Genomic DNA, 27,990 nt, shown 5'->3' on the forward strand with positions numbered 1-27,990 from the left:
CGCGGGGGCGGGGCCCAGGGCGGGATCGGAGGGACGCCGGTGCGCAGGCTCAGTCGGCCGTGACTCTGGCGGCGCAAGGCCTGCGGCGGCGGTGGCGGCAGCGGCGGGACGGGGACGCGGACGTGAGTGCGTGCGCGCGGCCGCCGGGGGTCTGTGGCTGAAGGGCCGCGAGTCGGGGCGGCGGGCTGGGGGCGGCGCGCGCCGAGGCCGTTCTCGAGTGCGAGCCCGCTGGGTTACGTGCCGTCACGTGGGTGCGCGGGCCCGACTCCCGGCCGCGGCTCGAGCCCGCGCGCTCGTTCTTCGGCCCCTGGCGGTGGCGCGCGTGCCGCGGAGAGGCTCGGAGAGGCGCGCTCATTTTCCCCAGGTCGCACAGCGCTGGTGAACCCCGCGGGCAGCGCTGGCACGCGCGCCGGTTCAGGTTGTCTGAGCTCCAGAAGAGGGGCGCGTCCCCGTCCCCTGTCCCCTCGCCTGGGTAGGTCTGGGGGCTCCCTGTCACGTCGAATGTCGCCTGCATCTCGGCGGGCAGCCGGAGAAGCTTCCCTACCCCGCCCTTTCCTTTGCTACACTTTTTACACTTGGTAACGTACACGTACGACATAAAACGTACCATTCCAACCATTGTCAGTTGTACTCAGTGGCTTCCACCCTTTTTGTGTCTTCAGTCCTGGTTTAGTCCTGAAGGGCGAGGGGGCCAAAAGACAGCTTTGTGACGGCAAATGTCAGACTGTCAGAGGGTGGCGCAGCTGGCTCTCAGCCAGGTGTGCAGCTCAGGGCATTCCCGAGAGGGGGATCCTGCAGGAAAACAGCCCGGGTCAGGATCGAGGGCAGCGCCCCTGCTCTCGGACCGCCTCCCCCCTGGACAGCAGGTCTGTTCCTGGGCCTGGCCCGGACTTGGACGCCTCCGGCTCCTCTCCGGGCAGGTGCTTGCCTCTTCCCAGGTCCTAGTGTTTCAGAGTCACAGGTCCCATCCCTTGCTTTTGTAGGGCAAGGGCGATGGCACCCCATCTGGTGCAGCCTGGGTGGCGCTTCTGGCGGCAGGCGGCGTGCACTCTGGGAGCCTCTGTGCAGCACAGGACATGGGCAGGGGCGTCCAGGATCCCCAGGCTGGGCAGCCCTTGGGGAGCCACGGCCACCAGCCCCCGGGTCTACAGAAGTGGCTTTTCCACGTTCCCCCGGGCCCCGGAGGTGATGCTGACCCGGGAGCGCTACCCTGTGAGGCGGCTGCCATTCTCCGTGGTGTCTGGGGAAGACCTGGCAGCCTTTGAACGCATCGTCCCCGGCAGGGTCATCACAGACCCAGAGGTGCTGGAGGCTTCAAATGTGGACTGGCTTCGAACCGTCCGAGGTGAGTGAGGGTCTGTGCACACGGTGTCCCTCAGGGGGACGGTGGTGTGCGCTAGCAGTGAGAGGAGAGACGACAGCACTGAGCTCCAGGTAGAGGACCACGGGGTGACTGTCACGTATGCCTTCTTTTTTTTTAATTTTTTTTTTTTTTTTTTTTTTTACTTTTTGAGAGAGAGAGACCAAGCACGAACAGGGGAAGGGGCAGAGAGAGAGGGGGACACAGAATCCGAAGCAGGCTCCAGGCTCCGAGCTGTCAGCACAGAGCCCGACGCGGGGCTTGAACCCGCGAACCGTGAGATCATGACCTGAGCTGAAGTCGAACCCTTAGCCACCTAAGACACGCAGGTGCCCCCACGTAGCCTTTCTTACACTGAAGAAAAGCTGTATTGTGGTTTTAAAGTGTTCTGAGAACAAAATTCATAGAGGTTTATTGGTGGTATGTGACATCTGCGAATAAAAGCAGTGTCCCCTGGCTGCTCTGAGGGGGGTGTGCCGGTCTTTGCAGCTGCCCTAACAGCCACACACTGGGCGGTTTACAACAGGATGTAGTCTGTCTGATCAAGGCGTGGGCAGGGCCGTGCTCCCTCCAGAGGCCCTGGCGCAGGCTCCTTCCTGCCTTGTCCAGCTCCTGGTGGCCCCGGGCGTCCCTGGGTTGTGACGGCTTCCGTGGGTCTCCGGCTCCATCCTCACGTGGCTTCTCCCCGTGTGTGTCTGTGTCTCAGGTCTCCCTCTGCTTCTCTTGTAAGGACCCCTGTCATCCCCCCAAATCCAGGATGATTTCGTCTCTAGATCCTTGGTCTAATTACGTGTGCAAACACCCTTATCCAGATGAGGTCAGGTGCACAGGTTCTGAGGGACAGGACGTGGACACTCTGCCCCTGGCATGTCGCTGGGACAAGGTGTGGGGCTGCTGTTTGGCCACCCCTGCCTCCCTCCTCTCACCACACCTGTCCGCACCAGCACACGCCTGGGCACCTGCTTGGTGGTTCTCGTCCGTCCAGACCCAGCACACCCTTCCCACGAGAAAGAATTTGTAAGTCTCTTCTCTCCTGAAATGTTTTCAGTGGTAATGTAACCCGTCTACTCAGACAATGATCAAAACCCATCACGACGTCCTTGCTGTAGTATCGAAGAGACCTAGGAGACAACCAGTTTACAACGAAGTAATGTATTTGTTTATAGTTTTTTATTTTTTCAAATGTTCGTTTATTTTTGAGACACACACACACACACACACACACACACAGCATGAGTAGGGACGGGGCAGAGAGAGAGAGAGAGAGAGAGAGGGAGACACAGAATCCGAAGCAGGGTCTAGGCTCTGAGCTGTCAGCACAGAGCCCATCTTGGGGCTCGAACTCACGAACCGTGAGATCACGACCTGAGCCGAAGTCTGACACCCAAGTGACTGAGCCCCCCAGGTGCCCTATGAAGTAATGTATTGATTTCTGCTGTGTTGGTTTGATCTCTCCTCTTTCATTCTTGATTTTATGTATTTGGGTCCTTTCCCTTTTTGATCAAACTGGCTAGTGATTTATCAATTTTGTTAATTCTTTCAAAGAACCAGCTTCTGGTTTCATTGATCTGTTCTTCTGGGTTTTTTTTTTTGTTTGTTTTTTTGGGGGGTTTAGATAGCATTGATTTCTGCCCTAACCATTATTATTTCCTGTTTTCTCTGGTTTGGGGTTTTATTTGCTGCTCTTTTTCCAGCTCTTTAAGGCGTAAGGTTAGGTTGTGTATCTTTCTTCCTTCTTTAGGAAGGCCTGGGTTGCTATATACCGAAGTAATGTATTTAAATACGTAATGCCTGGATGGGCTGGGCAGCCCTGTCTGCAGGCTGGGTCTGGACTTAGCCCCTGCAAGGGCTGTGCTATTGGTGGGAAGAACTCCGAGGAGGGTCCACAGCAGCTGGGAAATGCTGTGCGTCTTGAACTGGTGCGTGGTCTTGAGTGAGTGGGATTAGGGTGTGGGCTCAGGCAACGTAGGCGGCTTCTGTGAGGAGGCTGGAGACACAAGAAGTCCTTGGCCTGTTCTTTACGGGCCAAGCGCCTGAGAGTGGCAGGGCTCCCAGCCCCACCCTGCCTGCTAAGTGGGGACCCCACAGGGCTGACGTGGCCCCACCGAGAGCCCCTCACCCGCACAGGGTCTGCAGGCTCACGTGCACTGCTCCTGGAAGCAGGACAGAGTGCTGTCCACCCCGGGCTCAGCCAGGCCGGGCCCCCGTCCCGGCTTGGCACCGCTGCCTGGCTGGCCCTTGGCCAGATGGACCTGAGCTCCACTGCCTGTAAACGGGGGATGGGCTCCCACCTTGGAGGTAAGAACCCAGTGTGCTTGGTGCTCGAGGCTTGGGGTGTCTTCCTTCCGGACCTCCAGAGCAGGTGGAAACGGTGCCTGGGATGGAGACCATGTGCCTCCCCAACCTGGGCAAGGGCGGGCTGTCCCCTGGGGGCCCTTCCTAGGAGCCTCACGCTGGATGGCCTGTCCGCCTGCAAGGCTGCACATCGTGTGTGCCTGCGTGGGGGAACCCCCGCTGCCGAGACCCTGACCCAGGAGGCTGGCACTGCAGCCAGCCCACCTCCGAGCGTCCATGCGGTGGGTGTCCGCTGAAATAGTTTGTTGAATTTTTCTCGAAATAGCCCTTGACGTGGTTTTCTTTGGGGGAGAAAGCAGCTCTAAACTAAACTACACTTTAACATTTTAATCTTGGAGTTGTGTAGAAGATACAGCCAGTAAATGCTGATTAGGGCTTCGTGATTCTTTTTTAAAGGTTTATTTATTGTGAGAGAGAGCATGCACGCAGGGGAGGGGTGGGAGGGAGAGAGAGAGTCCCAAGCAGGTTCCACGGTGTCAGTGCAGAGCCCAATGCAGGGCTCGAATCCGTGACAGTGAGATCATGATCTGAGCTGAAATCAAGAGCTGGACACTTAACTGACTGAACCACCCCAGCACCCCAGAGCTTCATAATTTTTTAAAGCATAGTCTTTATTTGAAACGGAAGCTGTCATTAAATATCTCGCCCAAACATTAGGTCACTTGCTCAGAGGTGAACCCCAGAGATTTAGTGAGCGCCTCACCGAGTGCGGGTCTGGGGGTCCCAAATGTGAAGACGTACAGGAGGCTGACCTGAGGGACAGGGTCACGAACGGGGTGGGCTGCACGCCAGGTGGCTGTGAGGGCCCGGGAGGCCAGCACAGGCGGTTTTCTCAGGGCTTCGGGAAGCCACCCACAAGGGTGTTCCGGGGCCGGAATCGCCAGTGCAAAGCCCTCGGCAAGGCCACGCTTGGCGTGTTTGTGGGGTCGTGAGACCTGTGTGCAGCTGCAGTAGGTTGGGGAGGGGAGGGGAGGTCAGAGAGCAAGGGGCTAAGTCGTCGAGACCTCTAGGGCCGTGTGGGTCCTGGCTTCTCCCTCAAGCCGATGGGGAGCTACTAGGAAGCCCTGGGAAGAGAGGGGCCCGTGGCCTGACCGTGGCTGCCGCGTGGGGCACAGGCTTCCACGGCCCAGTCAGGGAAGCCCGGAGGACAGCGTGAGTCTTCGAGGGGCCGTCAGGAGAGATGGGCTCGGGTGCCAGGTGTGCGTGTGGAAAGAAGAGTCCCGGGTTTGCTGATGGCCAGCTGGGAGCCCTCGGGGCCATGTCTGTTGTGGGGCAGTTGGGAGCCCTGGGGTCTGTCTGCTGTGGTGAGTGACGTGCGTTCGCGGAGGGCAGTCTCCCACACCCGGGAGGGGCCGTGGGTCAGGCGGGTGCCTTCCGTCCCGCAAGCCCGGTGGCATCCAGAGTGCGGGAGAGGAGCCAGCTTCTGCCGGGGAGTCGGGATGGTGGAAGGAGAAGGTGGCAGGAAGGCTCAGAAGCCGCAGGAAACGGCTGCCCCAGCGAGAACTTGGGCCGACCGTGGCTCTCCGCTGGGTGAGGGTGCTGCTGGCAGACGGCGGGTTGGATGCTGTGCTGCCCTGACCCGTGTGCGGCTTTTGCTGGCTTGGGCAGTTCTGGGGCCTCTTCCACTCAGACACCCTTTCCTGCAGTCCTGGGCCATGTCCCCAGCCGTGTCTTTGATGATTTTCTGTTCTCTCTGTGGGTGCCTGCTGTTGACATATTAGAGCATTTCCTCTCCCGTTAGGAGGTAAATGTCCTGAGAGCGGGACATCTTGCCTGTTTTCATTCTCCGTGCCCTCAGCAGGCCCCGACACACAGGGTGGGCACACAGACACCGTTGGGATCCCTGCAGTAGGTGACTGAAGCCTGCAGGGTCTTCACGGGTGACCAGGGTCCCTGGACTGTGCTGTCCCAAAGGATCAGGGCTGGAGGGCAGACATGGTTTGTTTGACGACAACCGAATGAGAAGGGGCTTTCAGAATCCCGGACGTGACCCCGGCACAGAGGATGCCAAGACGGCAGCCCCACGGATCTGGCGTCGACGAAGGCCTTCGCTGAGCTCAGCCGGTTGTGGCTCTCAACGGACGGAGGGACTTGCAGACGTGCAGGCTGAACAGCTAAACGGAGCGAAAAAGCACACGCGTCTTACAGATACAGAGCTCACGGCCTTGGTGGATGAGACTAGCATGTTACGAAGGTGTAGGAACCATGTGTCTTCTCCAATTCAAGGAGGTAACTCACAACAATGAGCTGCTAGAGAAACAGAAAATAGAAAAAAGAATGAAAGAATTAGAACAGAAAAGAATCCTCCCTGAGGGGAGTGTGAAGGAAGCTGAGGACAGCGTCTGGGAGGTGCTGATGGCACGGAGGGCCCAGGTGGAAGGCTCTGGGGAAGCTTGCTACCCCCTCCCGTTGCCGGCACGGGCAGAGGGGCCCACATGGGGAAACACCCTGTCTTCTGCCCTGATGGGCACTTATTTGGATGATTTGGTAATCCTGTGTTTCCTCCATCACCCTGATCCCCTTTCGGATCCTGGCTCTGCCCGCCACCCCTGCTCAGGGCACTCTTCTCCCCGGGGTGGGGGTGGAGTGTTGAGTCACAAACTCCCTGAAGGGGGACAGTGGGAGCCGGGCGGGTAGGGGAGCTCTGCCTGAGCCTACTACTAGTTATGCTGGTTGGACCAAGGAAAGGTGTCTGTTCCCCACCCACTCTGCTTCCTCTAGCCCAAGGATGAGAGCGGATGGCCAGAAGGGCCGAGGGTTTCAGCCTCTACTCCTCCCTGTCCCATCGCCTCCAGAGCTTTGGCTCTGTTTCCTCTGCAGCAAAGCCTTTCCTGCTTTCCCCCTTTCTGTTCCTCTCAGTGAAGCCCTCAACCCGTGAGTCTCCACACAGATAAGGAAGAAAGGAGACGGGGACACAGCTGAATTTAAGTGAACCTTGGTGGCAGTCTGCCTGAAGATGCCTTCCTGGGTTCCTCCCACACGTTCCGAGAGAAAACGTGGAAATAAGCCAGCAGCATCTCCACGGCTGCCTCCCTCTGGCCTGTGTCATCGGGTGGTCCCCGCAATCCCAGGGTCTCCTGGAGCCTTGGGGCAGTGGTGTGCCGGAGCTGGCCTGTCCTGGCTCTGGACAGCCGGTTATCAAACAGTTGTTAGAGGGGCACCTGGGTGGCTCAGTCGGTTAAGCATCCAACTCTTGATCTCAGCTCAGGTCCTCATCTCAGGGTCGAGAGGTCACGCCCTGTGTTTGCTCCACACTAGGCATGAGGCCTACTTAAAAAAAACTCTTAGAATTTTGTTGCAGACCAGTTGTAAAACACAGCCATTACTAAAAATTAAGTTACATAGATATATAATTAAATTACGTTTAAAACAAGGATAATAAAGGGTGCCTGGGGGGCTCAGTCGGTTAAGCGTCTGACTTCGGCTTGGGTCATGATCTCACGGCTTGTTAGTTCGAGCCCCACGTCGGGCTCTGTGCTGACAGCTCGGAGCCTGGAGCCTGCTTTGGATTCTGTGTCTCCCTCTCTCTCTGCCCCTCCCTTGCTCGAGCTCTGTCAGCCCCTCTCTCAAAAATAAAAAATAAAATAAAATAAAATAAAATAAAATAAAATAAAATAAAATAAAATAAAACAAGGATAATAAATATTCATAACTTACTTTTTCCTGGGGCTCCTGGGTGGCTCCGTCAGTTGAGCGTCCTCTTGACTTCGGCTCAGGTCGTGATCCCAGGGTTGTGGGACTGAGCCCCTCGTCTGGCTCCATGCCGAATGAGGAGCCTGCTTGGGATTCTCTCCCCCTCTGCCCCTCTCCCCTATGTGTGCCTGAGTTCCCTCAAGAAAACAAAAGAAACAAACAAAACCCAAAAAACTTACTCCTTCCTAAAAAAAAAAGGAGTAAGATAAAAACTACAGCCAGATGGTGAGGCTCCGTGAAAAGTCACTGATGGGAGGATCCCGTGTGAAGCGTGCCTCCTGCCTTTCTGAAGCCCCCTCGCCTACTTTCGTACTTTTAACAAAGCCAAAGGGGCAGAGAGGAGCTTGACCATCTGGGGGAGGCAGAGGTCAGGAACACCGATGGGCTGGCCTGGAGGGGCTCCCGCCGCCACATCTGGGCGTCAGACCAGTCATGGCAGCAGAGGGCTGGTGTGTAAGCTGGTGCATCCAGTAAGAGCCCACGAGGCCCCACGGATATGATCAAATAAGTATGTGAGAGGGAAGGGCAGCCCCTCTGTGGGTGGAAAGTCAGCTAATAATGGCAGGTGGAGGGATGGACGAGGGATGGACTGAGCCTCTTCTGACAGACCGTCCCCGAGCTCGCACTGGCGGTGGAGGTGTGGGCAGCGACGGGAGACTTGGAGTCTCAAGTGTCTCCGCACGAGAGAGTGACAGTTAGGGAATCACGAGCCTGGCGGGCGCCCCTTGCCCTGGGTCCGGGCCTGGACGTGGATGCTGGGGTCTCCCCCACCCCCCTGCGGGCTGAGACGGGACCATTTTTGACACCCTGCTCTCGTCCTTGAGGTCTGTGGGCTTGTTGGTAATGGTGCCCCTGCGGCTCGCCCCCCCAGAGGAGTGTCGCTCGGAGGGTACACTGACACTGCCCTCCGTGTGTGACGTGCTCCTTGGCGTTGCAGGGAGCAGCGTGCTGCTGCTGAGGCCGCGGACGACAGAGGAGGTGTCCCACATCCTCAGGTATGGAGCCCGCCCCGGGCAGGGGCCTCACCCTCGGACTGGAGCTGACTGGGGCGGGGCGGGGGGGGGGGGAGGGGGGGCGGCTGCGGACATCAGGCGGCCGATTGGCCTTGCCGTGCAAACGGCGTTCTTTGATGGCTTTATGTCAGTAAACCGTCGTGTCTGTTCTAGAACAGTTGGAAAACATAGACAACCATAAAGGAAAATATTGCAAAAGCAACCAGTGTTTTCCCTCCAGAAGTAACCGCTGATGACATTCTGTTTCATCTGCCCTGGTGTGGTTTCTGACTGTTACTGCGTTGTATCTGTGATGTGACGCCTTCTCCCCCTGCCCCATTTGGCCGTGTCCACGCCTGTTTCTAGATGCTAATTATTCTTCCACGCCGGTTTTTGAGGTTGGAGTGTAATCGACGTGCAGTGTCCTGTTGGCCTGTGGGGGATGACACCGTGGTTTGATAGTTTTACCCGTTAGCAGGTGGTCTCGTGACTACGTGTGGTTCCCATAAGGTCCCTGCAGCGTTCCTGACTTCCCGTGGGTGCCTCCTTCCCGGGACCGATGTACGTTATAACCGTGACCTTGTGCCTCTGCATCTGCGCCCCCCCAGCTGGCAGCCTTCTGTCCTCCGTGGGCCTGTTTCTGTTCGTTTGGTTTTCTGGGTTCCACATATGAGATCATACAGTGTTTGCCTTCCTGCGTCTGATTCACTTCGCGTCGTGCCCCCAGCGCGGACTCTTCCACACCACGTCCAGTGCGTGAGGGGGTGCACCCCACAGTTCTCTGCAGCTCACTGGCCTCCCGGAGCTGCCAGAGAGCACGCAGCGGGGCCGTGCACCTTTACACTCACGTAACCGCGGCTTCGGAATGGCCTCCGTGAGCGCACGTGGGCCCACGCACACTCACCGTCAGCCCACCGCGGGCGGCTCTCCACCTGCCGGGGCGGCCCATGTGATGTGCGTGCGCGGACTGCCTCCCGCGGGCAGGTGCGCTCCTTCTGCAAAGCCACACCCTTATGGGCCCTCCGCTTGCTTAGGCCTTTGCGGAGTTGGAGCCTGGCCGTGGATGAAGTTCCACCGTGACGTGGACGTGTGTGGAGCGTGGTGGGGTATGGGGGAAGGAGCCCAGGGGCTGGGAACTGAGTGGCTCTTGGGGAGCAGCAGGGGTGCAGCTGGCACTGGCGCTTTGTTCGAAGAGGGGCGCCCTCGCGTGCCACCCTGTCTGGCATCTGGGAAAGTGCCAGCCTCGCGCTCCGTGTGGTCTGTGACAGACACGGGCCTCCTCAGACTCGTCCCACGTGGGGACCCAGGAGGCTCCCCCATCTGGGCCGCGGCCAACAAGAGAGGGTACGGAAGCAAGGTTTAGTGGCCTCACAGCCGGGTGTTGGCCTGCGTGCTGTCCTGCAGGGATGATGCTGTGCGTGACGGGGGGCCCTGATGCCCCCTGTGCATGTCTCAGGCACTGTCACGAGAGGAACCTGGCCGTGAACCCGCAGGGGGGAAACACAGGCATGGTGGGGGGCAGCGTGCCCGTCTTCGATGAGGTCATCTTGTCCACCGCCCTGATGAACCAGGTCATCAGCTTCCACGACATGTCCGGTAAGCCTACCCTGCCCGGGGTGCCTTGATTGCTGGCTTGCGGCGGGGCCCCGGGGGCCCCTGCTCTGTGCGCCCGGCCCTCTGGGTGTGTGTGTGCCCTGGGGAATCATTCAGCTGGTCACTCGGGGGCCTGTGCTGGGGGTTCGTGGTGAAGGGGAGGGCTGTGAGTCCCTGTGACCCTGGCATTTTTCTGGCCAAGATGGCCCTGTCTGCCCTTGTGGATGCGGTGCCCCGTCTGAGGCACAAGCCAGCGTGCAGACCCTTCCTGCCCAGCGGCCCCAATGGCCCGGTGGCTTGTCTGTCCAGCAGGACACATCTGTGGTGGGGGCCCTGGGCACAGCACCTGTCCTGCTCCCTGCTGGCAGCACCCAAAGCACAAACTGTCGTCAGGTTCGTCACATGTCCCTGGTGGGGGTCCCCTGCCAGCCAGGGACCCCCTCCTGAGAGCAGTGCTCTCTCTTGTCCCTCCCACACGAGGGTGAGCGTACATGAGGGTTTTCTTTTCTGGTTTGGGGGGACATACACCTTTTCCTTGCCTGGATTCTGTGGGGGGACAGCTCTCGGGTGGCTGACCCCTGTGCCCCCCCCACCATGAGTCCTTGCTCCTGCGGGGCCGGGAGCCCCCCCCCGCCCCGAGTCACCTCCTCCCGCCCGGCAGGGACCCTGGTGTGCCAGGCGGGCTGTGTCCTGGAGGATCTCAGCCGTCACGTGGAGGAGAGGGGCTTCGTCATGCCCCTGGACCTGGGGGCCAAGGGCAGCTGCCACATCGGGGGAAATGTGGCCACCAATGCAGGCGGCCTGCGGTTTCTGCGCTACGGCTCACTTCATGGGACCGTCCTAGGCCTGGAAGCGGTGAGCTGGGGGGCGCCGTCCGCCGTCCTGTGTCCCCCCGGCCCTCCTGGCCGTCTCCCAGCACGGACTGTGCTCCCCTGTGAGGTCCGCGGGAGCCCCGTCCTGGCTGGGCTGCTGGGCCGCTCTGCAGGTTGCAGGGACAGCTGGGGTGGTGCAGGGTGAGGTCGAGACACGGGGGGGGGTGCCCGATGCCACCTCAGCTGCACCTGGCTGCGCCCCCTTCTCTGCCTCCCTCGGGGGTCTGCTGGCTTTGGGGGAATGAGTCTTTCCTTCAGCCTGATTAAGTAACGCCGGGCCCCGCGTTCCTGAACACTCCGGGGTGTGGTGGGGTGGGGGGGCCCGTGCCTGGCTCTGCTTTCTGAGGCGGTGCTGGGCTGCAGCAACCCCTCTCAGAGCATTGTGGTGGGAGGGGAGGGGCACCTGCTGGGACCGAGGGCTGAGCCTGCTTCTTTTGCCCATTAGGTTCTCGCGGACGGCACGGTCCTGAACTGCCTGAGCACCCTGCGGAAGGACAACACGGGCTACGATCTGAAGCAGCTCTTCATCGGGTCCGAGGGCACGCTGGGGGTCATCACGGCCGTGTCCATCTTGTGTCCGCCCAAGCCCAGGGCTGTGAGCGTGGCTTTCCTCGGTAGGTGGGCCAGCCGCCGGGTGGACGGCTCAGAGCCGCGCCTCCTCCGGCTGCCCTGCCCTTGGTGCAGGGGTGGGGGCCCTTCGGGAGACCACTCCTGCCTCTCCCAACTTCGCTCTCTGTTCCCAGAGGGGTCAGGACCTGGCCTTCTTGGTTCCCAGAGCAAGGTCTGGAGCGGACCCTGTCCTGTCTTGGTGCAGAGCACACTTTATTCTGTAACACAACTGGGGCTTTGCTCGTCTCTTCTATCCGTTTGGTCCGCTGTTTAAGTAGCTTATGCTGGAAGATGCTGGGGGAGATCGTGTCATTTCTTGTGTGTTCATTACTGTGGCGGAATCAGTCACGCCTGTGGGGACGCACCGCCTGCCCTGTCGCTGCTCGTCCCCGTCGGCTCGCAGCATGCCTCCTACGTCGGGTCTTCCACCTGGGACACACTCCTCATGACGCGTCCTCTGTCCCCCGCTGTGTCTGCAGTGACTTCGTACCCCCCCCCCCCGTGACGACACTGTCACTGGTCCACAAGCACGTTGGGTTTGTTTTTGTTCCTCCTGTCGAGCGTCACTGCGTGGCCTGTGGCTCGTGCTGGTGGTCACGGGGAGGCCTGCTGCCCTCCGCCACTGTGGCTTCCGGGGACTCTGGCACTCTGTTCTGTGGTCACTTTAAAGGTCTTCTTTTTGTCTTTGGTCTTCTGTGATTTGGGGCGCGTTGTGTGTAGGTCTCGTGAGCTTCCTGCACCTGTGGCTTGATGTCTCACCAGTTCTAGAAGATTCCTGTCTTCCTGTCCCTCAGGGCTGTCACTGAACCCACGACACAACTTTCCAGTGTGTGCTCTCACTCTGCCGTGTTTCCCACCCTTTCACAATCCTGTCACGTCTGGGCAGTCTCTTCCCGTCTGATCTCCATTTATGAGCGCTCCCGTCGCGGTGCTCCACGTGCTGCCGAATCCCCACGTGCCCTGTCGTCCCCGCCGTGGCGCCTCCATGTGCTCCTTGGATGTGTGCAGAGCAGGCACCTGCCAGCCTCGCGCTGTGCAGGACACACTTCCCCGCCCCCCGCAGACTCTCCCTGCCTCACCTCTGAAAGGCCGCGTGCATCCCACCCCTCCTGCCGCAGGGTCGCCTCCGGCCGCCGGCGGGCGAGCTACCCGGGCCTGTGCTGGGCCTGGCTGTGTCTTGAAGCCCCAGATGAATTTCCCACGGAAAGCGGAGTGCTGGTTGTGGGAAGAGAGCTACAACGAAGCCGTTCCCAACCACTAGCCCTGCGTTCTCATTACGTCTCGGCCCCTCTGCTTCCCACCACCTTCCCGAGGCTGCCCAGCTTGCCCAGCGCCCTCCCCTGGGGTTGGGGTCGGTGCGGCCACGGTAAGGGGGGACGGGGTGGGTGTCGGGGGCCGTGGGCTCTGGGGCCTGAGGCTCTGACCCTTTGCAGGTTGTCCGGGCTTCTCTGAGGTCCTGCAGACCTTCAGCACCTGCAAGGGGCTGCTGGGCGAGATCCTGTCCGCGTACGAGTTCATGGATGCCGAGTGCATGTGGCTGGTCACGCGTCACCTTCGCCTCGCCAGCCCGGTGCAAGGTACTGACCCCAGCTGGCGGGCGGCACCCCCTCCGGGCCCTGGGTCGCAGGGGAGGCTCGCAGGCCATCAGTCCTGCCCACAACCTGGGAAGGTGTGGCAGGAACCTGGACAGGTCGGTGTGTCCGTGGCCCCGGCGTCGCCACAACTGGCCGAGTGCAGAATTCCTTTACGCGTGTTTTAAATGCGCCCCCAGTGCGGGTCCCGTCGGTGCTGCCTGTTGTGCCAGAGCGCCGGGGCCTTTGAGAACCCAGGTGCACTCGTCAGAAACGCTTCTCTTCGACTCAGAGGAGTATCTGTCCGTGACAGATCCCAGCCGGTTCATTCCAGACCAGCACACGGGACGCCGATATCACGTTGCAGAAAGTGTCTGTGCCTCGGAACCTGTAGATCCTGGTATTTTCACCTCTGAGATCTGCCCTAACAGATGGTGGCACTGCAAGGCCGCAGGGCTGGTTCTGGCGAGGGCCCTCGTCCTGGCTTGCAGACGGCCCGGAGCTCTGTGCTCACGTGGCCTTTCCTGGTGGTGGTGGTGGTGGTGGTGGTGGTGGGGTTCCTGGTGCCCCTCCCTCTTCTTACGAGGGCACCAGCCCTGTGGGGTCAGGGCCCCACTCTTATGACCTAAGTTAGCTTTAATTACCTCCCAAAAGGCCCCGTCTCTAAATATAGTCATGTTGGGGGTGGGTTAGGGCTTCACTGTGGGAATTTGGGGGACACAACTTAGTTCAAAATAGTCATAAATATGGAAAGATCTTTATGCCCTAAATTTTAAAATTTCATCAATTAACGATTTAATTTTGAGAGAGAGAGAGGGCACGCATGGAGGGGCCAGGAAGCAGGGAGAGAATCCCAAGCAAGCCCCATGTTGTTAGCGCAGAGCCTGATGCAGGGCTTGAACCCATGAACCTTGAAATCATGACCTGAGCCAGAGTCGGACGCTCAACCGACTGAGCCACCGAGGGGCCCCTAAGACTCCTTTCATAATCATGTTTTACTTTTGTAATTGGAAAAGGAGCCAATAGAAATGTAAAAGCTCTCCGTGTTTTCTATGACGTGTGAGAAATTTAAGAGCGGAATGTGCATTTCAGCATGGAAAAAACCACTCTCTGGAAAACACTGTTCTGTTTACAGTAGGACCAACTTGTCGTGTTTTCCTGGAAGGGACAATGTAGTACTGAAAGAAAAGGCGGTTCAGTGAGTTTATTTGTGATTTCAACAAGTGTAAAGATAACTTACAGCAGCCTTGAAAAAACAAGCTTAACGTTTTCTTATAGTTACTAACGTACCTTTTTTTAAACTTCAAAAAAGATATCTTGGGTAAAAGGTACGCATTTTTCTTTTTTGAGAGAGAGAGATCATGGGTGTGTATATACAGGGAAGAGGGGCAGAGGGAGAGGGAGAGAGAGAATCTCAACTAGGCTCTGTGCTGAGTGTGGAACCTGATGTGGGGCTTGACCCCATGACTCTGGGAACATGACCTGAGTTGAAATTAAGGCTCCACTGAGCCCCCCACCCAAGTGCCCCTAGTGTGCATTTTTTGCACGAACTGCTGAGCATGGCGGGCACAGTGGGCCACATGGGCATGGGGGTCTCTCCTTTAGCCCGTGGCCTCCCCACCGTGTGTGGTTTTGTAAGAGGGGCCCCATCCAGGCACCAGTGCTGAGGGTTTCATGGTGTCATGTGGTAGTTCATGTGTTTCTGGGGAGCATGGTCTCTGTTCCAGTGAAAGACCTGTTTTTTGTTTATTTTATTTTATGATTATTTTTACAAGTTTGTTGTTTTTAGTGATCTCAACACCCAGCGTGGATTGAGCTCAACCCCACCATCCAGAGTCACGTGCTCCTCGACTGAGCCCCCCAGGCGCCCCATGAAAGACCTGTTTTTATTTATTTTTTAATAATTTTTTTAATGTTTATTTTTTTGAGAGAGGGAGAGAGTGCAAGCAGGGGAGGGGCAGAGAGAGAGGGAGGCACAGAATCCCAAGCAGCTCCAGGTCCTGAGCTGTCAGCACAGATCCTGATGTGGGGCTCGAACCCATGAGGTGTGAGATCATGACCCAAACTGAAGTGGGACACTTACCCGACTTGCCCCCCAGGCACCCCGAAGGACCTATTTCTAAACTGAGCAGAGGCTTCCTGCTGTGTGAGCTGCCTGCCCGATGGCCCCACAGGGCTGTCGGAGACGCTCAGCCCAGGCCCATCCTGACTGTCTGCCGGCCTCGCCTCTGCTCATCCTGCTTTCTGTGCCTTCCAGAGAGTCCCTTCTATGTTCTGATCGAGACCTCAGGCTCCAGAGCAGGTCATGATGCTGAGAAGCTGAATGACTTCCTGGAGCAGGTGCTGAGCTCCGGCCTGGTGACGGATGGGACCGTGGCCACAGACCACATGAAAGTCAAGGTGCGTGTGCCGCTGGCCCCTCCCTGCTTCTGTCGTGCTGAACTGGTGCAGGACGTCTGCACGGTGCCGTGTGTCCGGCTCAGGGTGTGCGCTGTCCGGATGTGGGCAGGTGTCTGTCCCTCGCTCTCTGGAAGCACACTTTTGGGTCTCTGTCTTTATCAGTCGTATTCTGTGTTATTTTATTTTATTTTTTAAATGTTTTATTTATTTTTGAAAGAGCACAAGTGGAGGAGGGACAGAGAGAGGAGGACAGAGGATCTGAAGCAGGCTCTGTGCTGACAGCAGCGAGGCCGATGTGGGGCTTGAACTCGTGAATCGTGAGATCATGACCTGAGCTGAAGTTGGACACTCAGCAGACTGAGCCACTCAGGTGTCCCTATCATCAGTATCTTAAACAAAAGCAGAAAGATGGGGCGCCTGGGTGGCTCAGTCGGGTTGAAAGTCTGACTTCGGCTCAGGGCACGATCTCCCGGTTCGGGAGTTCGAGCCCCGCGTCGGGTTCTGTGCTGACAGCTCGGAGCCTGGAGCCTGCTTCGGATTCTGTGTCGCCCTCTCTCTCTGCCCCTCCCCTACACCTTCTCCCTCTCTCTCTCTCTCTCTCTCTCTCTCTCTCTCTCTCTCTTTCTCTCTCTCTGTCTCACAAAAATAAATAAACATTAAAAAAAAAAAGGCAGAAAGAGCTGCCGGGGGACATGGGAAGGTGTGCCTGGAACTGAGCCAGTCTCAAGGGCTACATTTTCCTAGGAGAGGGCATTGACGTTGCCACCAGAGAGCATTCGGCTCTGAGGCCAAAGGAGGGAGAAGGAAGCCATGGCTGTGGGAGCCATCGTCACCGTTACCGTCACTGCGGGACTGGGGTGCTGTGTGCCGTCCTCCCCAATTTGTGCTCCGTGGTCCCTGGGGCGCTGTGTGGGAGCAGCCGCGGGAGCCGGGTGGTGGGAGGGCTGGGGCTGCCCAGGGGTGGGGGCAAAGGCCGTGCGGGTGAGTGGGGCCTTTATGGTCTGCTCGGTGGGTTCCTTTCTCCGCCTTATCGCTGAACCTTTCTCTTCAGTTATTTGTATGTTTAGCAAAGGGGTCAGACGTCAGTGCCTCAGCCCCTCTGCTGACGAAGGGTCTCAGGGCACTTGACCGTCTTCCCGCCTCTATGGCCCCATCGTCTCCACTGGGTGATGTCACCACTGAGGGAGACCCAGGCAGGGGCGTCTTGTGCTTCCCACGCAGTGTCACGCAGCCAGCGCCAGCGCAGGAAACGTGGGCCAATCCTTCAGTCTCCGGATCGGCTCGGTGCTGTTCTCTGCCTGCCGACAGGCATAGCTGTTTCTTTTCCGGTGTTCCCACGCCCTTACTTCTTCCTGAATGCAGTGTCCGTCCGTGGTGGGAGTGCAGGCCCCAGGGCTGTGAGAACAGAGGCTCCCACCCTGTCCTGCACACGCGGGCATTTCCGCTCCGCCGACCGAGGCTTGAGCAGCAGGAGGACAGCGGGAAAGTCATTGCTCCCTGCTTCTGCTCAGAGCGAGTCCCGAGAGCCGGCCGCTGGGGTGGGGTCGCCGCCGCTTGTCCTGTGGGGGCAGCGGCCACGGGGCCGCCACGTGTGCCCACACTGGTCCCTGCCCCGTCTGGACTGCTGGCTTCACAGCTGTGTTCTCAAACGGAGGAGCTGGGCAGTGTCGGGTGGGCAGGGCACGACACGGGGCGGGGGGGGGGAACATCCCCACAGGGGCATTTGAGCAAAGATAGGACAGAGGCAGGAGCGGTCCTCAGGGCCCTGAAGTGGGGTGGGCAGGGTGGGCAGGGTGGGCAGGCGGCGGCGGGGGGGAGGGCAGGTCTGTGGCCACGGAAGGGTGTGGTGGGTGTGAATGGAGGAGCCCGTGGGCAGCCGGACTGCCCTGCAGTGCTCCAGCTCGCGGTCCAGCAGCATAGCGGGCTGTGTGGGGTCATTGCCGGGTTCTGTGCGTGTGAGGCAGGTGGTGGTGGGAGCTGCTGAGGGTCGGAGGCAGAGTGACCTCGGAGCGACCCCTAACGCCGATGACAGAATTGGGGAGGCCGGGACACTGTCTGGTGGTGAGGGGTCCGGGGTGGCGAGGGGTCCACGGGAGTGAGGGGTTGTTGTTCTTCCTTTGGGGGCGGTCCTGGCACTGTGATCATGTGAAAAAGCCAGGGCACGAGTCCTTACTTGTAGAAATTTTGCCATGACGCTTCCTGGATCCGGGGGACATGTGGGGGGCAGGACAGCGACCACCCTGCAGCCGAGCGATGGCATGCTTGGCGCTGTCTGTCCCCTGCTCCATCGTGAGGACTTCAGGTGTCCCTGGTGACAGGTCAGCAAGCCTAGGCAGTGACCCGTGGACGGATTTATCTGGAAGGGCAGTGATGTGATGGGTCCCCCACAGCCCGCATATCCCTGTGGCCCTGTCCCCTCCGTCCGCAGGGTCTTCCCTGTCCCAACCCTGCCTTTACTTGGCTCCTTGCCTGCCGGTAGCCCCAACCAGCTCCCACCCTGTCACCTGCAGTGTCCTCGAGTGAGCCATGGCCACGTTCTGGGGCCCCATCTGGTACTGGCTCTTGGATCAAATCCCTGTGCCTATCACCACAAGAACGCTTCCGTCACCCGGAAAGTTCCCTCATGACTGTCCCAGTCCCCCCAGGCCCCAGCGTTTTGACTGCCATCAGCATAGACACCCTTCACGGTGGCCCTTGACTCTGCCTGTTTTCTGTCCATCCTAGGCGCTGTGGGCCCTCAGGGAGAGGATCTCGGAGGCGCTGAGCCGGGATGGCTACGTGTACAAGTACGACCTCTCCCTGCCCACCGAGAGGCTCTACGACCTTGTGACTGACCTGCGCGCACGCCTCGGCCCGCGGGCCAAGCACGTGGTGGGCTACGGCCACCTGGGTGAGCTGCGCCGGGGTCAGCAGTGACGGGGGAACCTGGGACCTGGGAGAACCCTAATTGTCTTCATGGATCTTTGGGTATTTTGGAAAGGACCTGGTTTGTGGTTCGGAGGCAGGGCATGTGGTGCCGGCTGGTGGCCCCCAGCATGGGCGGGGGGGTGGGGGGAGGTTTTCCAGCGTTGAGGATGGTGAGAATGGCCAGGGGCTGGGGGCAGCCACCACCCACACCCCCGTGGCGCTGTCCGCGTGGCTCAGACTCTCCCTCGTGAAGGAGAGGACCCGAGAGCATGATGACCTCGCAGTGGGGACCATTTCTTCATCAGGACGCAGATGTGTAAACCACAGGAGGGGGTGCTGCTAACTCAGACCACTCTCCGGTTTGTCAGACCACTGAACGGGAACGCTGGTGGGCAAAGGCACGGGGCTCGCACACCTAGCGTTCAGGGAGGAAGCCTGGAGGAAGCCCCGTCTGCGTGGTGGGCTCCCAAAGGGGGGCTGGGGGACGGGCACGGAGGGCATCTTCACCTAGGGCCGGGGGCAAGGATGTGCAGCTGGAGCCCCCAGGCCAGAGCCCGCTCCTCGAGGGGCACTGACAGCGGCTCCTGCCGCCGACGGAGATGGCGTCACGGCCAGAGGTGGAGTCGGGCCCCCACTCTGTGAGTCGAGGGGGGTGTTGAATTTGTGGAAGCTGCTTCTGTGTCTGTGGATGCGACCCGGGCATGTTTTCCTGTGGTCGTGGGGTGGTGCACCCTAGACCCTCTCCTGCAGGGGGGCTGTGACCCGCGGGTGAGCCCGGCTCGGCCCGGCCCTCTGCGCCCTGCGTGGTCCACGTGCCTCTGTTCTGCACGGGGTTCTTCCGGTGGCCTTCCGGGCCTGGCCATCCTGTAAGGTCCCTTCGCTGTGTCCGAGCTGGGCGTTGGCCTCTCCCTCTGGGCCCAGCGGGGTCTGAGTGGTTGGCATTACCGCCTCCTTGACTGTCCCCTGGGAGCTGACAGCGAAGTTTCAGGGCCGGAGGCGTATTGTGTTTTGGGCGGCGGGGGGCTGAGCGTGGACCCGTGTCCTTACCAGCCGTGGGGCCGTCCTGGCTGAGTGTTCTTGCCAAGTTTGCTTTCTGGGAGTTTGTCCGTTTCTTGTAAATCTCAGCCGTGTTGGCACAAAGTTGTTGATCCCGCTCCTGCTCCTCTGTCGGGTCTGCCCTCGCGGGTGGCCCCGGTTTCCGTCCCGATGGGGTTTCCTCTTTGCCGCCTCCCTCTTGTTTCTCACGCTTGTCGGTCCTACCGCGTCCTCCTTTGATCCTTTCCGCTGCACCTCGTTTTCTCTTTTTTTCTGTTGTTACCTTTATTACCTCCTTCCCTTCTCCACTGAGCCTGCCCAGCGGCTCTTCTGACTGTAAGTCAAGTACTCTGCCTGATTTTCAGCCTTTTTTCTTTTCTAGCATAAGTATTTAGGTTTCTCTCTGCACACCAGTCTCGCGGACCCCAGGGGTGACTGTCTTAAGTAGTGTCTCTGTGTGTGGTCCTGTCAGACTCCACGTGATGTCTGAGGGTCCTTGAGGCCAGCACCTGCTCACGCCGGCCCAGGAGCCCCGACGTCTCTGTGCTCGGCCAGGAGGGTGCGCCAGGGAGCCAGAGTTGGGCGCTTTGTGCCGCCTGCTGGGCATCTGGGCTCCCGGCTCCGCTGCTGCCCGCCGGCCCTCCTCGCCCTCTCCTGCCCTTTGGTTTCTGGGCTGCCTGCTGTCCTGACCTCGGCCCCGGGCTCCGGGGAGTGGACAGGGCAGAGGGTGAGGCCGGCCCCACTCAGCTCTGAGAGCCTCCTCTGTGGACACTGGCCAGCCTCCCTCGTACTTTCTGATTCCCGTTCTCTTTTCTCTGACCCATCAGTTAGGCAGAAATGTGTTTGTAAATTCCCAAATGTACAAGAGTTTTCTAGCTGTTGTTAAAATTTCTGACTTGTTGTTTGTTGCATAGAAGCCTGCGAGCCTGGTCACACCGTGTGTGCCCCTCGGGTAGTGGCCCGGCTTCCTGACATTTCCCGAGTCCTCGTGGAGAGCGTGTTCTCCGTGGTCAGGGGGCCAGTGTTTGTGCACACAGACCTGCTGTGTGAGCGCTGGGTCGTGCCTGGCTGCTGCGTACTGAGCGGGGGTTAGAAAGCCTCACAGCGGCCTCAGGCTCTGTCACTCTGTGAGTGGTGAAGATGGAGGGAGATCACATCGGTCATTCTGGTAGGTGGGCTCTTTTGTCACGACAGGCTCTTCTGGGCCCCGGAATCGCTCTGTCCTGGGAGCCTGCCTTGACTGATACTGTGCAGTGACACAGGCTTCCTTGCATTTAGTTGTTTTCCTGACACGATGTGTTTCTTCCCAGGACTTTCGACCGTTTTCCATCCTTATGGCAGACGTGTCTAGTAGATGACAAGGAGTTGGGGCTTCTTTGTTACACGGTTTGCCACTTGTTGTTTTATATTATTTTATTTTATTTTATTTATTATTATTATTATTTTGTTTTTCAATGCTGAAAACCTTGTGGGTTTATTTTTATTTTTTATTTTATTTTTAACATTTTTGTTTATTTATTTTACTATTTATTTTTTAATATAACTTATTGTCAAGTTGGCTAATATACAGTGTTTACAGGGTGCTCTTGGTTTTGGGGGTTGCTTCTCATGGTTCATCGCTTACATACAACACCCAGTGCTCATCCCAAGAGGTGCCTCCTCAATGCCCATCACCCACCCTCCCCTCTCCCCCACCCCCTATCCACCTTCAGTTTGTTCTCTGTATTTTAGAGTCTCTTATGTTTTGCCTCCCTCCCTCTCTGTATCTATTTTTTTCCTTTCCCCTCCCCCATGGTCTTCTGTTCAGTTTCTCAAGATCCACATACGAGTGAAAACATACGATGTCTGTCTTTCTCTGACTGACTTATTTCGCTTAGCATGATATCTTCCAGTTCCATCCACGTTGCTGCAAATGGCCAGATTTCATTCTTTCTCATTGCCATGTAGTATTCCATTGTATATATAAACCACAATTTCTTTATCCATTCATCAGTTGATGGACATTTAGGCTCTTTCCATAATTTGGCTATTGTTGAGAGTGCTGCTATAAACATTGGGGTACAAGTGCCCCTATGCATCAGTACTCCTGTATCCCTTGGGTAAATTCCTAGCAGTGCTATTCCTGGGTCATAGGGTAGATCTAGTTTTAATTTTTTGAGGAACCTCCATACTGTTTTCCAGAGTGGCTGCACCAGCTTGCATTTCCACCAACAATGCAAAAGAGATCCTCTTTCTCTGCATCCTTGCCAACATCTGTTTTGCCTGAGTTGTTAATTTTAGCCACCCTGACTGGTGTGAGGTGGTATCTCAGTGTGGCTTTGATTTGTATTTCCCTGATGATGAGTGGTGTTGAACATCTTTTTATGTGTCTGTTGGCCATCTGGATGTCTTCTTTGGAGAAGTATCTATTCAGGTCTTCTGCCCATTTCTTCACTGGATTATTTGTTTTTCGGGTGTGGAGTTTGATAAGTTCTTTATAGATTTTGGATACCTACCCTTTATCTGATATGTCATTTACAAATATCTTTTCCCATTGCATCGGTGGCCTTTTAGTTTTGTTGATTGTTTCCTTTGCTGTGCAGAAGCTTTTTATCTTGGTGAGGTCCCAATAGATCATGTTTGCTTTTGTTTCCGTTGCCTCTGGAGACATGTTGAGTAAGAAATTGCTGCGGCAGAGGTCAAACAGGTTGTTGCCTGTTTTCTCCTCTAGGGTTTTGATAGGTCTCATCTAGACTTTAGTCCCTACTACAAAGTTGTAATCATCAAGACAGTATGGTACTGGCACAAAAACAGACACATAGATCAACGGAACAGAATAGAGAACCCAGAATTGGACCCACAGATGTGTGGCCAACTAATCTTTGACAAAGCAGGAAAGAGTATCCAGTGAAATGAAGACAGTCTCTTCAGCAAGTGGTGCCGGGAAAACTGGACAGCGTCATGCAGAAGAATGAACCTGGCCCACTTTCTGACACGAGACACACAAATAAACGTTCGTTGCTTTTAAACTCGAGCATGTTGTTTACTCCATGGAGGGGAGAGAAAGCGTAGCTGTCCCCTCTGCCCTCCTAGGTTCTTGGGCTGGGCCTGAACGTTAGACCATGCAGGTTCACTGGCTGTGCATCGGGCCTACACCAGGGAGGCTCAGCGGTGAGTGGCTCAGGCGGTTAGAACCGGGGCTTATGCAGCATCGTGACAAAGGATACTGCGTCTTTAGAGAGGTCCCAGGCAAGGCAGGCGACTTTGGGCTTCTGACGGCAAAGTGCGGGGACGTGGGTGTGCACACCGGGCACTGGAGGGACGGTGGGCTCGCCGCGCAGACCCCTGCGGTCCGGCTGGCCGGTCAGGGCCCACGGCCACCCGGGGCTTGGCTCTCCTTTCCAGGGGCGGGGCCACACCCTGGCCTGTGTGTGTCTTGCTCTCAGCAGATGGGGAGGGCAGAGAGCTTTTCTTGGATCTGCTCGTTCTCAGTTTTCTTCGGCTCAGAGTGGCCCTTCTGCTGCCGTCACTCACGTTGCTGGAGCCGCTGGGCTCCGGGACTCCCACTCTTACTGTGGGCCTCCCGTCCTGCGTTTCTCTTCTCTAACTTACTGCCTTCTCTTGCCTACTCTGTTTCCTCGTTTGAACCTGTCCCACTTATAAATTAGGGAATCGTGTGTGTATGTCTGTTCTCTGTACCAGCCTCAGATGCCACGTGCATCCTTAGCTTATCCGAGTTTGAAGTTGATCAGTGTCATTATTCTCCTCCTTCTAAACACGATGGAGTGGTTAATTCTGTGTCGATGTGGCTAGGCTACGGCCAAACACCAGCCCCAATGTCACCGTGAAGGTGTTTTTTGGATAATGTTAATATTTAAATCAGCAGTAAGCAGAGCAGATTACTCTCCGTAATGTGGCTGGGACCCATCTAATCCGTTGAGGGCCTTGGAGAGACTGAGGTCCCGAGAGGAGGAGGGACTTCTGCCTCCACACCACCTTTGGACCCAAGCTGCCTGCTGGCCCGCCCCGCCAGGCCCCTCAGTTGTGTGACCCCCTCCCTTCAGACCTCGCTCCCCATCTGTATGTGGGCCCACACCCTGTCAGCTCTGCTTCTCCGAGATCCCCGACTGACACGGTGCAAGGACCTTGAGACCCGTGACTTTCATTGTCATTGTCCTCTCCTGGTTCACGCACAGTTTCTTGGGGTCTATTTCAGTTTTCTTTTCTGAGAAAAGAGATGATGTTATCTCGTGTGCTCCGTGTTTGTCCGGGCTCAGCCGGCCTGTGGTCCTTCTTCAGTCTTGTGTCACAGCCTCTCCCCGAATCTCAGCTTTGAGTGTCCACTAGTGTGGGGCAGTAGGTGACAGAACATCACAGATTGTATTTGCCTGACAACGTATTGATTTTGTTATGAAGGTCTTTCCCAGTGGATTTACACACCCGCGTCTGGTTGACGGCTCCGTCCTGTCTGCAGGGTGAAGGCGTCCTGCCGTCTGTGACTCGCGTGTTGTTGTAAAGTCAGCTCCCCGTGAGAATGCTGCCCTCCTCCCACAAAGGGAGTCTGTTGTGTTCTCTTTCCCTTTGTCTTTGGGGTGCTTTGGGGTCATTTGTCTGTCTGGGTGAACGTTTGCACGTCCTGCCTGCAGTCTTTTGGGCTCTGGTTTTAGAAATTGCACTCCCCTTCTCTCTTCACATCTGACTCCCTGTGTCCCCCGGTCTCCTGGCTCTGACTCCTCCGTGTCCCCCCCACCCCCCATGTCCCCCGGTGTCCCCGGGGCTGCAGCCTGTGGTCCCCGTGTCTCTCCTGCTGTCCCTGGCTCTGACTTCCCCATGTCCCCCAATCTCCCGGCCCTGTCTCCCCCGTGTCCCCCCGTGTCCCCTGCTGTCCCCATCTCTGACCGGTGCTGCATCAGGCTCCCATGTTTGATTCACGTTCTCATTAACCTCTTGCCGTGAGTCGTGTGCCTTGAAGCCGTTCATTGACTGTTATGTTTCAGTGATTCGTAGTTTCTGTTTCTAGGAAATTGACTTAGATATTTAAGAACTTCGCCTGGTCAGTGTTTTATACTCTTTATCTCTTACTTTTTATCTCTTTATACTTTTTTATCTCTTACTCTTAACATATGACACGTTTGTGTTCAGTTTCCGGAAGTTACAGTGTCAGAAGTCTGTGCCTTGTTCTCTGCTGGCTCCTGCTCATGGTGGTTGCTTCCTTGTGTGTAGGTCATTTTTGTTGTGGGCTCCTGTATTTAGGGCTTTGTGGGAATTATTTGGGTGACTTCCTTGTGCAGGGAGAAGGAGTGGGGGTGGGGACCCGGGTCCCCGAGCTGCAACCTCTTTAATCTTCGCGTTCTTAGCTCAAGGTCCGCGGGAGCACTAAGGTGGTGTGAATTCTGGCTGTGGCCGAGCATACCCAGGCAGTGTGCATGGACCGGCTTTCCCGGGCAGCTCCCTGGTGGGGCTCTGGTGCCTTTGCCCTGAGTGCGTCCGTGGGACCACTTTGGTGGGAGAGGGTACCTGCTCTGCTCTCTACCCTGACAGACCCGGAGGGAGGGAGGTGGGGCGTGAGAAGCTCTGGGTCATCGGTCCGAGGCCGCAGCCCCGCCCCCTGTGCCCCCTGTGCTGCCTGGGGTTTGCTGCTCTAGCCTCTAGGGTCCCCTCCTGCTGGCGCCCCGGCTCCCTGTGTCTCAGGGTGGGCGGCAACCCTCCCTGGGCCCCACGCACCATCTGCTCTGCTCGGCCCTTTCCACCTTCCTGACCTCCGAGTCTGGGACGGGGGCCTCCTGTTCTGCACATCTGCGGTGGCTCCCATGCTGGCTTTGCATGGCGGTCACACCAGCAAATGAACGTTTACCTCCTGGGTGAGGGCCTCGTGGCGGGCAAGTCCGCCTCCCTCCTGCCTCTGGGCGCTGGCGGCTGCTCTGTGTTGTCCCTTTCCTCCCCTCAGCCCCACGGAGGTGGGCGCACCAGGCTCTCCTCCGGCCAGACTGCAGCCCCCTCTCCTGCCCCCATTGTCTCGGGTTAATCCTGTGTCTCGTCGTTGCTTTGGGACCCCCGAGGGGGGTGCGTGTGGGCAGAGGCAGAGCCAGGGCGCATCTGGATGTCTCAGTGAGGCCAGAGAGCGCCGGGCCCCAGCAGACCTGAGGGGGAGGCTGGGAGCCAGGACTTTGTGGCGGGCGTTGGCTGGGCGGGGATGGGGCTTTCCTGGCACCGTGGGAGAGGTGGGTCTGGGGACCGCCACGGGTGCTCTCACCAGCTGGACGGGTGGTCAGTGACTCTTGGCTGGGAGCCCTCAGAGAGGGCCACGAGGACAGAGGGGAGGACTCAGAGAGACCTCCCAGAAGACAGGAGCGGTCACCAGCAGGCCACTTCTGTCACTGCAGGTCAGCGGCCAGTGGCGTAGGGGCAGGAAGCAAGCGTGAGGGCAGGGGCAGGACTGGGGGTACCGAGGAAGGGGTCTCAGCCTGCCCTGCCTGACCCAGAGCCCCTGTCCTTGCAGGGGATGGGAACCTGCACCTCAACGTGACGTCAGAGGCCTTCAGCCCTTCGGTGCTGGGCACCCTGGAGCCCTATGTGTACGAGTGGACGGCCGAGCAGCGGGGCAGCGTCAGTGCAGAGCACGGCCTGGGCTTCAAGAAGAGGGGCGTCCTCGGCTACAGCAAGCCGCCCGAGGCCCTGCGGCTCATGCAGCAGCTCAAGGCCCTCTTGGACCCCAAGGGCATCCTGAACCCCTACAAGACGCTACCTGCCCAGGCCTGACGGGGCCTGCTGGGGCCAGTGGGAGACATGGGAGGGGCCTTGGTCCTGTCCTGGTCTTGCTGTCCTGGTCGCAGTGGGCCTGCAGGGCTGGCTGGGGGCGGGGTGGGGGCGGGGTGGGGGCGGGTCCCTCCCGGCTGTGCTGCTCAGCCTCTGTGCAGACGCCCTCCAGCCCTCTGCAGGTTGGGAGACGGCCTCCTGCTGCACGTGCCGGGCAGGCCGGTGGGCGAGCAGTTCTGCCCACTCCAGAGACCGGCTGCAGCCGTGGGAGGGGACGTGGATGGTCCTGTCCCCCATGTGGCGTGAGCCCCCGGCAGAGGTGATGAGCTCTGTGTGGGGTCCGTCCCGGGTCACCAGGGTCACCTTTGAGCCAGAGTGACAGGGATGGTCTCCACCCTGGAAGGCATCGTTCCTCCATTTTCTGGAAGGTCTGTGCATTGGCAAGACCATTGTCAGAGGTCAGCCATTAGTTTTTCGTCTCGGTGGTTTGCTGTGAGGTGTCTGGTCTTCTGCATCAAAGGTCGGTGAGGCCAGGGGCCAGGCCCGGGCACGCTGCTTCCGCGGCCCTGGCCTGCCAGTTGCTGTTGCCCTGGGGCCTCCTGGGGCTGTGGAGGTCTGAGGTTGGGTATGTTTTCGCTTTCTGGCCGTCATGAACTTCCAGTAAAAATGGGAATTAATCACGACACTCTCCTTGTTTCTTTTACTGGAAAATAATCTCATAAAGGCTGCGGTGAGGTGCCTCTGTGTGCCCTGTTCCCTAAGTGCTGGAACATGGGGGCCGACAGAGTGACCCCAGGCCTGACCCCTTCCCCTGTCCTCATCGCTCCGAGTAACCTAAGACCCCACCTCCTGGGCCCATGGGCTTGGCCTCACGTGGGTTTCCTAAGTTGTCAGACGGAATCAGTTCATGTTAGTGACATACAGTGAGGGCTTTGTGGCTCCAAAATGACTTTCAGGGATGGTCGTATGACTAAGCGGCTTCACTGTGAGAATTAAAATAATGCACGAAAGGGGCGCCTGGGTGGCTCAGTCGGTTGGGTGTCCGACTTTGGCTCAGGTCATGATCTCACAGTCCATGAGTTCGAGCCCCGTGTCGGGCTCTGTGCTGACAGCTCAGAGCCTGGAGCCTGCTTCGGATTCTGTGTCTCCCTCTCTCTCTGCTCCTCCCCTGTTCATGCTCTGTCTCAAAAGTAAATAAAAACACTTAAAAAAATTAAAAAAAAAATGCACGAAATATGAAAAGGCTTAAGATTTTAGGTGTTTTCTGCTAGTGTAGGGGTGGGGCTTTGAGAAGTGGCCCAATGACTGGGGGTCATAGGGAGCAGGTGGCAGGAGGAACCTCCCTGTCCCTGAGGATGAGCTGGCCCTCAGATGTCAGAATGGGAAGTGGTGCACCTTTGGCCCCGTGGTTCACTCGTGGGGCCCGCCCTGCACAATTCACAATCCACAGACAGGCCTCTGCACACACGGTGCACACATGCATACATGTGGGCACACACACACACAGGCACCCACCTCCTGGTGGGTGGCCCACCTCCTCTGTCCCCAACTGCTCCTGCCTGCTCTCTGCCAGGATTGATTGGCTTACGTATTTATTTTTTATTTAAGTTTATTTTTGAGAAAGCAGGGGAGAGGCAGAGAGGGAGGGAGAGAATCCCAGGCAGGCTCCCCACTCTCAGTTTAGAGCCTATGTGGGGCTTGAACCCACAAACCATGAGACCATGACCTGAACCGAAACCAGGAGTCAGACATGTAACTGACTGAGCCCCCCAGGCGCCCCACCTGCCAGGATTTAAAACGAGAGTTCCCTTCCGCACCGGTGGCCTCGCCTGGGTTCTGGTGCCTGACCGGGCCTGGCGCCCTGGGCC

General features: G+C 58.0%; 1 protein-coding gene across 5 annotated transcripts; it reads left to right on the forward strand.

Annotated features, from left to right (window-relative positions):
* On the forward strand, nt 1-26,805 carry D2HGDH (D-2-hydroxyglutarate dehydrogenase). 5 transcript variants are annotated; one of them, XM_023260020.2, is made up of 11 exons: nt 1-122; nt 984-1,345; nt 8,346-8,403; nt 9,857-9,996; nt 10,655-10,848; nt 11,311-11,479; nt 12,908-13,051; nt 13,359-13,445; nt 15,303-15,445; nt 18,170-18,335; nt 25,866-26,805. In XM_023260020.2, the coding sequence occupies exons 2-11, from the start codon at nt 994-996 to the stop codon at nt 26,123-26,125; spliced, it is 1,713 nt and encodes a 570-aa protein (XP_023115788.2). In that variant the 5' UTR covers nt 1-122; nt 984-993; the 3' UTR covers nt 26,126-26,805. The 5 variants fall into 5 exon arrangements, with proteins under 5 accessions (XP_023115788.2, XP_023115786.2, XP_019694560.2 ...); XM_023260018.2 differs by having other exon boundaries at nt 108-126; XM_019839001.3 differs by lacking the exon at nt 1-122 and adding an exon at nt 340-472.
* Nucleotides 26,806-27,990: the final 1,185 nt, after the last annotated feature.

This window comes from Felis catus, chromosome C1, assembly GCF_018350175.1.
Source record: "Felis catus isolate Fca126 chromosome C1, F.catus_Fca126_mat1.0, whole genome shotgun sequence".
Lineage (NCBI taxonomy): Eukaryota > Metazoa > Chordata > Mammalia > Carnivora > Felidae > Felis > Felis catus.